Raw genomic sequence first — 11149 nt, 5'->3', positions numbered from 1 at the left:
ACTTTCTAAGTTTCCAAAAATTCAAGATATAGATCACGATATTGAATTTCATTTATTTGTGGAAACATATCAATTGGTAGAACCTCTGATAAAAGAACGAGATGCTGTCTATGAGTCACTTACATATTCTTCTGAACTATATGTATCCGCGGGATTAATTTGGAAAACCAGTAGGAATATGCAAGAACAAAGAATTTTTATTGGAAACATTCCTTTAATGAATTCCCTTGGAGCTTCTATAGTAAACGGAATATACATAATTGTGATCAATCAAATATTGCAAAGTCTTGGTATCTATTACCAGTCAGAATTGGATCATAACGTGATTTCGGTCTATACCGGCACCATAATATCAGATTGGGGAGGCGGGTTAGAATTAGAGATTGATAAAAAAACAAGAATATGGGTTCGGGTGAGTAGGAAACAAAAAATTACGCTCAGATCTTCTTCTCCACAAACTTTTTAGAAATCCTCAGAAACCTCTCAAGAACTTTTTAGAAATTTTCTCTTCTTTCTCTTCTTCTAGGAACGACAAAAGTGGCTAAAGAAAACTAAGTGGCATCAAGTTTTCCCTTTAAATACTCGAGTCCTAGGTTTCCATCAAATTAAACTGCGTCAAATCAGAGAAAATAGGATTAATTCGAACACCAACCACCCTGTTGCATCGACCGATGCACTCCACTCCCTAGCGTTGATCGATGCACAAACCAGATTTCTGGTTCGTGCATGTTATAGAATCGTTCATCATAAACGTTGTTTTATTATTATAAGTTTTTTTTCATTATTATATGTTGCAGGGTTTTCACATACATCTCAAAAATTATATATACATTATGTGTAATCTTTATGTTGGCATTCACATGGGTAGAAAGACCTACGTTCATTATGTTGTTTCTACAAAAGAACCATAAAAAGTCATGGACTCGATGATTCACAATCTCTCTATTTGGTGAGATTGTTTTCATGACTTTTTCTATGAAGAAAAGTATATAAAATCCTAACCAATAACATAATAATCGAATTTGTTAACCATCTATGATTTTTTTTTGTTTTAGTTGAATAACATAAAACTTTTAATGATTTTATAAAACTCTTAATCCAATAACACTAGATTTCTGAAGATTTTAGATAAGTTTTTACAAATACACAACTAATAACACCAAATTTTAAAAGAGTTTTAAATAGTTTTGATTGAATAACAACATATTCTACGTAACATTTAAAGTCATTAAAATTCTATTTAAATCTAGAAAAGAGAATTTGGAAGAGCTGAGTTGGTTATTTCACATATAAGGGACTAAAGAGCCTCAAATTTGTCATCACGTTTTGTAAGCAAATTTCACATTAAAGGTATTATTTTTCTTCAACTTGGCTATTTTCCTCTCTTAAGAAAATTCATCCCATTGGTTTGGGAGCTAGTTATTCAATAAAAGATACACTTGACAAGCCGTTTCAGTTAGACCAAATCATAGTGGAAATGGCTTCCACTAAACATTGCGTGAGAGGAAGAGCCAAAACTGGTTCCTTGGGATACGAATCTTGTAACAATGTCTGTAGCTGACATATAATCCGGTTGTTTTAAGAGATTGTTTTAAAGTATAGAACAACCAAATTTGTATGTGGAGAAAAAAAGAAAGATCTGAGAGATGGATGAAGAACTCAAGAACTTCATCAAGGTTTGGGTTTCGGTAATAATCTCCGCATCTTACTGTTACTACGTACCAACCAGAATCAAATCTGGTATCTTTAGATTTCTTTCTGTTCGTCCGGTTTGTGCTCTGTTTCTTGTTCTTCCTCTGTTTTTCTCCTCTGTTCACTTCTCTGGTTCCACAGCGTTTTTCCTCTCATGGCTCGCCAATGTCAAACTCATACTATTCTGCTTCGATAAAGGCCCTCTTTTCCCACTTCCCTCAAATCTCCCTCGATTCATCTGCTTCGCTTGCTTCCCCATCAAGCTTCAACAAAACCCTAAGCATCGAACCTTTTTGTTCAGATGGGAAAACCCCATTGAAGTTTTATTTAGTAACCAATTCGTCACTAAAGTTGTAATCTTGGGTGTAGTGTTACATTTGTATAATCTCATACAGCATCTATATCCCGTTGTGCTATTGTTTCTGTATCCTCTCCATCTATACTTGGTACTTGAGATTCTCTTAAAGCTCGTCAACGCTTTCTTTTCTGTAGCTCTTGATTGCGAACTCGAGCCACAGCTTAATGAACCATACTTATCCTGTTCTCTTCGAGACTTCTGGGGTCACTTGTGGACACTCATGCTCCCGACGATCCTCCGGCCTGTCGTCTACGCTCGTCTGCAGCGAACCACCCAAGGGAAAATGAACCCCGATCAATCTCTGTACTTGGGAGTTATTGTCGCATTCCTCATCTCCGGTGTACTTCACGAGTTGCTCTTCTTCTATATTACCCGTGAGCCGCCTACAGGAAAAGTTACTCTCTTCTTCGTGTTACATGGGGTTTGCATTGTGGCGTACGACGCGAGGTTGAAGAAGAAGATTATACGGTGGACGGGGTTTGAATTTGGACCGTGTTTGATGTTACAAGTGGTGGTTATGGGGTTTGTCGTTGTGACTGCTGGTTGGTTGTTTTTCCCACCTCTTGTCAGGACCGGCGAGACTCAGAGATTCGCTAACGAAGCCTTGTTCTTCATTGGTTTCGTCAAGCGCAAGTTTTTTACTTTTGGCTCGATTATGAATCATTCTTGCAATATCATGAGTAAGGGATTTATGTATTTATGTAGCTCGATTATCAAATCATAGTCCCACCCTTTCTAAAAAGTTCTCGTTTTGGAGTTTTGTTTTATTTTAAAAATATATACAGTATAGCTTTACATTTCCACTGTGTGATTTTTCAAACAATATATATTTTTTTTGAATGTATAATTTTCTTACAAAATTTCTTCTATATTTTCATTTCATCGGATATAATATTCTTCAAAACTGATTCAAAATAGTTTGTAATTAATCCACCATGTTCAGTTTAAATTTAGAAAAATCAGAAAAATAGTTCATTTTAATTTTTCTTCACAGTTCATCAAACACTGGTAATGATATGATGTCTTATGAAGATATATCAATGTCTAAGTAATATAAATTTTGAGTAAAAGAATATAGCAAAGAGATTCTTTAAAGTTTATACCGGCTCGAATGATATGTGATCAAATTATATGTTATAGGAAATTTGCTCAAAGGATCCTTTCTTATTTTGCTCTCCATTTAGGAAATTTGAAAGGGGAAAATATATTCCTCAAAGTAGTTTTGATACGAAACTATTGGGTGATTGTAGAATTTTGCCACACTTGTTTTCTTATGAGTGCTAGATTGACCTTCTCCAAATGCCAAAAACCTAACCCCTTTTGGTAAACTTATTACTTATCCGTTACCAGGATAGCCAATGCATTTATCTCAATCTATTTTATAATTTTAATTACATAGATTTAAATTTATAAGTTTACCTCCATAAATATGCTTATAAACGTTCATATGTTGGTTGATATAATTTGAAGATTTTTTTTCGTTTAATTTTTGTTTTTGATTTAATATTTTATTTATCTGGTATATAGTTTTATATTATTTTTATCTATATCTTAAGTTTATATTTTATTGGAAGCAAAGAAACTAGAAATTAAAACAATAATATAAATTCGTAAAAACTAATATTACAACACAACTAATACTAGGTCTTTTTAACAGATTGATGGAAATGCTAGACCAATATAACGAGATAACAGCAATGGTTACTATATGTGGCAAATATGAACGAGATACTAGTATTTTTCAACGAGGCTTACATAAATTTGATCTTGTTGTAAGGCATATGTCTAAAAGGTTGTCATGCTGCACAAAGAACCCCAATTGTAGAGAAGTTATCTTTTCAATTTCTATGCATTCTATAACTATATTAGATCCGCATAAATTACGCATGTATAAAAATATATGTGAAAACGTATTTAGAGTTCAGATATTGCATCTCACAATACAATTTAAATACAATTTAAATGTATATGACTATTATAAATTAAATTTATTTTTATGCACTAACCCTGGTGGGTAAGACTTATAATTTTCATATCAAAATAATTTGTGCATTATATCGATATTAAAATTAATACAAAATAATTCTCAAAGAAAAAAAATGAAAAAGTAATATTATCTCATATTAAACTAACATTATTTTAAATATATTTGTTTTATATGTTGTAATCTCATATAGAATAATTTTAATACTTGTCCAACTAATTTTAAATAAAACTATATTAACATTATTATAAATTAAGCAAAAATCCATATAAGTTCATTCTTTTTTCCTAAATTTTTTGTATTATCCTAAAAATCAGAAAAATGAAATAAAAGGTAAATTAATAATCTAAAGAAAATGAAAAGAAGAATATATGCATAATACATAAACATATGCTTTAAATTACATAAACATTAACTTTTTGAAAAAAAAAGCTTTGCCTCATAATTAAAATTTTGGCCCCAAAAAATAATATATATATGTGGGATAATTTACAGAATTGATATGTATCTTTACTTTATAATATGAATAACATCTTCATAAAAATGAACACCTTATAAGAAGTTTATATTTTACAAAAAAAAAAAAAAAAACTTTTAACAATAGAACATTATTTAATTAATGATGGTATATATGAAAAAACTACTATCCTATGACACAATTTAGTTGTTTATATAGAAGTGAATGTTTATACAATTAATTAATATAACATCATATTTAAAAAAATTAGAAAATCAATTATTGATTCTAAATGACAGAATTAGTAACTTAATGTTTTAGATACGTGGTAGAATTATTTTTATATTTTAATTTCTAATAATTAAATTTTTTTTTACACATATCAAAATTTTAAATCAATAAAATTGACACACTATGAAAACCAAGCTTTTATGAGGTCAAAAAAAAAAAAAAAAAAAACCCAAAGCTTTATAGAATAAGATTGATTGATGCAAAAATATATATGCACTAATTATTATATAATACAGTATACGACGACGATAGACGCCCTTTTCTTCGTGGCGAACGAAACCCTAATCATCACTCCTCCTTCTCCAATCCTATCATCCCCCAAATTTGATTCTGCAATTGCCTCTTCTCTCTTCAATTTGATTCAGTTCGATTTCTTCGTAGCCCACCATGGATGCTCAGCGAGCTCTGTTAGACGAACTTATGGGAGCAGGTGAATGAATAATCCAAGAGCAGTTTGAGTTTTTTATCCCCGGAATTGAGCTCTCCAAAGCTTTTTAATCTATGGTTTCTATGTGAATAATTTGGTGATTTTTTTGTTTAATTTAGCTAACAGAGGAAACGATTTTGCTTGCAGCTCGTAATCTGACAGACGAAGAAAGAAGAGGGTTCAAGGAGGTTAAGTGGGACGATAGAGAGGTCTGTGCATTCTATATGGTTCGATTTTGTCCTCATGACCTCTTCGTTAACACTCGAAGCGATCTTGGTTAGTCACACTATTTGTAAATTTGTATGATATGCTTTTTTCTTCGTGTTAGATTCTTAGCTTCATTGTTGTCTCTGGTTCTTCTTTCAGGAGCGTGCTCGAGAATTCATGATCCAAAGCTGAAAGAGAGGTGAGGCTCCATTGAGATTTTTATTTATGTTTATTCTTTATGTATTACAAATCTGTATCGGTTCGTGTGAGATTATTAATATGCCTACATTTGAATAAGCAATTGCTCAAATAGACCATTTACTGTAGTGCTCTACTCTTCAAAGGATTTTGTGGCTATCTTGCATGTTTATGTCCATCAGTGTTATACGTAGAGGTTACAATTAGGCCTACCTGAGAGCGCATTGATATCAAGGAGTTTTGAGTTTTTGTTTGTTTGTTTGTTTCAGTTTCGAAAACTCTCCAAGGCATGATTCCTATGTGCCTAAATTCGAGGCTGAGCTTGCACAGTTTTGTGAGAAGTTGGTATGTAATGCTTGTCATTTCTATTAGTTTTTTTTTTCGTGAGAATCGAGTCTTCTGTACACTAAGATTGGAATTGGTTACAGGTGAATGATCTTGATAGGAAGGTCAGGCGTGGACGTGAACGCCTTGCACAAGAGGTTGAGCCGCCTCCACCACCTTCTCTATCTGCAGAAAAAGCTGAACAATTGTCTGTTTTGGAGGAAAAAGTTAAGAACCTTTTGGAACAAGTGGAAGCACTTGGTGAAGAGGGCAAAGTGGATGAAGCTGAAGCGCTAATGAGAAAGGTACTATTTGTTTACCATGCTGTTGAGTTCTAAAGAAGCTCTAGAAAATGAGTTTCCAAGTTTTGACAAGTCATACTAGATCGTGGAATATGACTTGATTCCTCCCTGTTTCAGTTACACCCTTAGTGACAACTAAATATGATTTAGTACTGAGTGCTTAACTTTCAATAACTATGTCTTTGTAGGTGGAAGCGCTTAATGCTGAGAAGACAGTCTTGTTACAACGACCAACTGATAAGGTACTTGCTATGGCACAAGAGAAGAAGATGGCACTGTGTGAGGTTTGTGGATCATTCCTTGTGGCTAATGATGCTGTAGAAAGGACGCAGTCTCATGTCACTGGAAAACAACATGTTGGCTATGGCTTGGTCCGGGAGTTTCTTGCTGAACAAAAAGTAAGTCTCTAAATTAGTACTTGAGTTTGTTTCATTCAAGCTGTCTTTTTGGAAGATGGAGATAGTGTTACTATTGTTTCTTTCTTTTCTTTTCCAGGCTGCTAAAGATAAAGGAAAGGAAGAAGAAAAGCTAGTCAGAGGAAAAGAAACAGATGATAAGAGGAAACCAAGGGAAAAGGAAAGCGAGGGTAAGAGGAGTGGGTCTAGTGATAGAGATAGATACCGTGATCGGGATCGGGACAGAGATGGTGATAGACACAGGGACCGTGGTAGGGATCATAGAAAGCCTTATGACAGGAGATCGAGAAGTGGGAGAGAGGGTCGTGATCGAAGCAGGTCACGATCTCCTCATGGAAGGTCTGGTCACAGAAGAGTGTCAAGAAGCCCCATTCGCCAGTACTAGTTGGAGACCCTCATGGAAGGTCTAGCCACAGAAGGGTGTAGAAAATCCCATTTGCCACCACTAGTTTGTGATAATGTGTTGTCGCTGTGTCTTGGGGCCAAGGAACTTTGCAAATTAATGAGGTAGACATTGTGACATCCCCCTTAGTTTCATGAGCATGTGTTTTGTTTTGGAACTTCCTTGTTTAAAATTTATGGATAAAAATTGTCTTTCTACCGGTTCACAGCTATTCTAAGAGTTTGAGACCTTACCCCTTCATCGGTTATTTGTTAAGAGGTCAAAAGCGTTGAGGTAGGTATAACCATATAACCTTTACATTTTCATTGTATTTCACAACGTTTGGGATGCTATAGCCTCTTTGATTTCGTCGGTTGGTACCTATTTCTAGTTTGATATACTTTTCTGATTGAAAAGACTACAGAATCGGGAATATTGGGCTTGAATGACACAGATACAATTTGAGGTAACAAATATATGACTAGAAGTCATCCTTTACTAGAAGTTGGTTTCAGTTTTGAGTTTGAATAATCTTTGGCTTTGGGGTTAGGTATAATTGTTACATTTCTTGGAACATTTGGTTGCAAAAAAAGCTTTCAATAAAGGAATCTCTGCGAACCCAGGAAACACATTGGATGGGTCGGCTTGATATTTTGATTTGTATCGGTTATCGGGTAAACTCCCACAGCTGTTTATGAACTTCTGATAAATCTTTTCCAAATTCAAGTGGTGGATGATTATAATAAAAACAGTAGGTAAGGAATTCTCTGGTGGGAGCAAGAACAGTTTCGATGGTTTGTGTTGAGGTCCCAAGAACAAGGTCTGTGTTGATGGTTTTGGCCTATCTCAAAGCTAGTTGGCCTTTGTGTAAAACCTGGATAAACCTTTCATATAAACATTACAAATGTCTTTTTCCTTTTCTGATTTCTGTCTTTGATTCAAATGAAAACCTCAGCTTGTTTGTGAATGAATACCTTGTTTTGGGGCTTCTTGGTTTTGCAGCTCCACAAAGCTTTCTCATATTTGGTCAGCAAACTCGTAAGACTGTAAATGGAAATGTGTGATGAACGACTTTTGTCTACTACCAAATCTTAGATTAAATCCAACAGTGAAAGAAAATAACAGAACGTGATAATATATTATTGTTGGTAAAGTTGAAGAGCATCAAAATCTATGTAATATTAGACGATTCAGTCGGGACCAGATTTTTTAAAAATCACGTTTTTATAGCCCAAATTTTGTTATGCATAGAAACAGCCTATCCGCCGCTTCCGTCATTCATATGGTCTCACTTTAATAACTTTTTAGGTAGGCAACCTGAAATCAAATAAATTTAGAAGATTTAAGGAGTTTTGTAAACCATTGTTTAGTTCAAATTACTGATGGTTTCGGCTTCAGATGAGTTAATATGTAGAAAGGTATAGGCTTGATGGTTTGTTTTTCTTGTTTAGCACTAGGCATCGCACCTTGCGATTTTGGAGGATAAAGAAGCAGAGAAAGAGGGTGATGGTTCGAGGAGAGGGCTTCGATTCCCTGCAAATTCTCCATTGGGTTTAACCATGGTATCTCTGACTTTAATCTCTCATTGATTGTTATCTTCTTCTGATTATTGCTTTCGATTCTCTGAGTTTTGTTCATCTCTTGTTGATTGTGTCTGCCTGTGTAACCAACCAAGCTCCACCTTCTAATATGCGTTAGTTATGAGATTCCTGTATGACTTGGAGAAACAAAGAGTTTTGGAGTCAGTTTTGATATCTTTAGTTGTGCAATGTAGCAACCATGCGCCTCGTGCTGAGTTTCTTCTCTTTGCATTGCGTACATTGTGTAGGATTAGTTATATCAATTGGGATACTTTTTTACCATCCCTTCTCTCTTCGGTTTCTGCTGCTGGCAGAGAGATCCATCACATTTGCATGCTCAATGTTTCTGAGCTGCTTTGTGGGATGATGGTGAGATATAAGCAGAGAGTGAATACTCTGGATTTCGTTTTTATTTTGCCGATTTGTCCACTTAAACGATTTAAGCAGCCTTGTTTGATTGTTCATTTTCATAATCTGTCCAAAGATATTAACTCACGGTAGCTTGGATCTGAGCTTTTTTTTTGTTTGTTTGTTTCCTGCGTCTTTTTGTACAACCTTATTTCAATTTTGAGATTATTACTTATAACACTTGCTCTGTAGAATGTGCTGCGATAGCTTAACTTATATAGCCTGTGATGTTTTCTTATTCAATCTCTAGGTACAGTTTTCGATTAGTTTGTGTTGTGACATACCATATATATATATATCCAGTATGCTTTTTAGGTTCTGTGACTTATATGTTGAGACTGACTTGAGAGGAATGTGCTTAAACCCTTTGTGAAATATTATGGTCTAAGGGCTTTTCTTTGTGTACTTACCTTCAGATTGTTCAATGCTCTCTGTTATGCAAATCTGTGTTTTGTTGCAGACTATATCCGCTGGAACAGTCATATTATGATGGATGTGTCCACTAAAGTTGTTTTTGCATTGACCATCTTTAAATCTGAGCTTCTCTTATGCAGAAATCTAGACATGTATTGTTATTCAGGTTTTCATTCCTCTTTCCTTCTTGGATCTTCTGCAATAGACATGTACTAAAGTAGTTAAAGCTGAAAACAGGAAAAGATGATGGTTCAGTGCAGCAAGATTTGAGAGGTCTTGCACTTATCGATTCCGGAAGAGCTGCTTCAGTGAGTTTGTGGCTGCCCTTTAAAAGTGGCAGAGCAGTTCTGAGCAGCACCAAGATTTGTGGTTGTCCTGTCTTTCATGCATGAATCTTTTCTTATTCGTTACTTTTACTTGGTGATGTGTTTGACAGATTTCTGTGTCTCAGCTGCATGCAGTATTATTACATGCTTTTGGGTCTCTCGTTCAGTTGGGTGTAGGGTTTAAAGAGTGAGGGTTGATGGAGAAGTATTCATTGATATTACATCCACTGCTTTTCTTTTCTCTAATTCATTCTTGTTGATCATTTTCACTTTTGGAGGATACAGTTAATCATTTTCACTTTTTATGATTTGTACTTCTATTTTATGATGTTTTAATGTTTTATATGTTTAATATTTTATCAAATGCAATAATTTATAAACATCAATCTTAATATGCAATAATTTCATATTGTACTTCAATTTATTTCTTTTCAAAAAAAAAAAATCAAATTAAGAGACTCAATATTAGAACCCACCATTGGAGGGATACATTTTAATTTGAATACCTAAAGTTTTTATTCAACCAAAAATACAAATTATATTAATTAAAAAAATTTAGAACCCCAAAAATATATCCTCCCATTGTGGATGCCCTTAGCTAGTAACTACCCCAAGCTATCACTTTCAAACTAGTTGTCTAAGCCAATTAAGCCTTGCTTACTGCTTAAGTATATTATAAATGTTCAGAATTTTTATTTTTATTTGATATAGTTAAACGGTTCGACTCAAGATCCAACTTAAACTGGATACCAACTTTTAACTTTTAAATTTGGATGCTTGCTAAATTAAGTTTCATGCTTATTTAGATTTATTTTGGTTTTATTTATAACATCACTTTGAACAATTGTCTACTAATTTTAAATGATGTGGGACGTTGAACAAACAAAATTTCGTCACTGATTGAGTAATACATATCTGGTTTTCAAATTTCAGATCATGGAGAGAAAAAAAAATCTATAATTATATTAATTTTATGTATTTTATATTGATCCAATACAATTAATAAAAGAAAAATGTTAAACAAAAATGATAGAAGAATCATAATATTTAAACTTTAACAAAAGATTTCTAAATATCTGTAATATTAATTATGAAACACTATCTGGACATCTTAGATTTTATAATTATTATTTAATTGTGTTTGATTTATATAGATAGTAGAGAATTAATTATAGAGATTATTTAGATCTATATATATATATAATTCATATTCAATGTTTACCCTTAATAATTTCCTAATTTTTTATATTTAATCTAAAAAAATCTAATTTCCTAATTTTTACAGTTTTTATTCTAAAATGTACTGTTTGAATGCTTTACTAGTTTAGGGTGAGTCAACGGAAGAGAAGAAGACCAAATTAGTCTTTTGAATAAATTAAGGGT

General features: G+C 33.4%; 2 protein-coding genes and 1 long non-coding RNA gene across 38 annotated transcripts; all 3 read left to right on the top strand.

The window, feature by feature from the left end:
- Positions 1-1642: 1642 nt before the first annotated feature.
- LOC104725650 (long-chain-alcohol O-fatty-acyltransferase family protein / wax synthase family protein) lies at positions 1643-2774 on the top strand. The gene has a single exon (XM_019232074.2). It carries the CDS (start codon positions 1647-1649, stop codon positions 2772-2774), a length of 1128 nt encoding a protein of 375 aa, XP_019087619.1. The 5' UTR covers positions 1643-1646.
- A 1762-nt stretch (positions 2775-4536) lies between these two features.
- On the top strand, positions 4537-8027 carry LOC104725649 (uncharacterized). Of its 36 annotated transcripts, none has more exons than XM_087476209.1 (11): positions 4537-5212; positions 5357-5485; positions 5576-5615; positions 5884-5959; positions 6043-6243; positions 6429-6638; positions 6736-7163; positions 7268-7332; positions 7463-7504; positions 7662-7712; positions 7794-8027. In XM_087476209.1, exons 1-7 carry the CDS (start codon positions 5170-5172, stop codon positions 7039-7041), a joined length of 1005 nt encoding a protein of 334 aa, XP_087332335.1. In that variant the 5' UTR covers positions 4537-5169; the 3' UTR covers positions 7042-7163; positions 7268-7332; positions 7463-7504; positions 7662-7712; positions 7794-8027. The 36 variants fall into 36 exon arrangements, with proteins under 36 accessions (XP_087332335.1, XP_087332333.1, XP_087332326.1 ...); XM_087476207.1 differs by having other exon boundaries at positions 7791-8027; XM_087476200.1 differs by having other exon boundaries at positions 7589-7712.
- A 220-nt stretch (positions 8028-8247) lies between these two features.
- On the top strand, positions 8248-10089 carry LOC147935248 (uncharacterized). The gene is made up of 5 exons (XR_015573000.1): positions 8248-8346; positions 8490-8600; positions 9487-9606; positions 9678-9809; positions 9892-10089. It is a non-coding gene; the product is annotated as an uncharacterized LOC147935248 (long non-coding RNA).
- Positions 10090-11149: the final 1060 nt, after the last annotated feature.

The sequence above is a fragment of the Camelina sativa genome, chromosome 11, assembly GCF_030686135.1.
Source record: "Camelina sativa cultivar CO46 ecotype springtype chromosome 11, ASM3068613v1".
Taxonomy (NCBI): Eukaryota; Viridiplantae; Streptophyta; class Magnoliopsida; order Brassicales; family Brassicaceae; genus Camelina; species Camelina sativa.
This window is presented reverse-complemented; position numbering and strand designations above follow the sequence as displayed.

Excerpts from the sequence above, each read along its gene's own strand:
- LOC104725650 (XM_019232074.2), top strand. The coding sequence starts at position 1,647 with ATGGATGAAGAACTCAAGAACTTCATCAAGGTTTGGGTTTCGGTAATA.
- LOC104725649 (XM_087476211.1), top strand. The coding sequence starts at position 5,170 with ATGGATGCTCAGCGAGCTCTGTTAGACGAACTTATGGGAGCAG. Across the intron at positions 5,213-5,356 it reads AGACGAACTTATGGGAGCAG|CTCGTAATCTGACAGACGAA; the intron begins GTGAATGAATAA and ends TTTTGCTTGCAG. Across the intron at positions 5,486-5,575 it reads TAACACTCGAAGCGATCTTG|GAGCGTGCTCGAGAATTCAT; the intron begins GTTAGTCACACT and ends TTCTTCTTTCAG.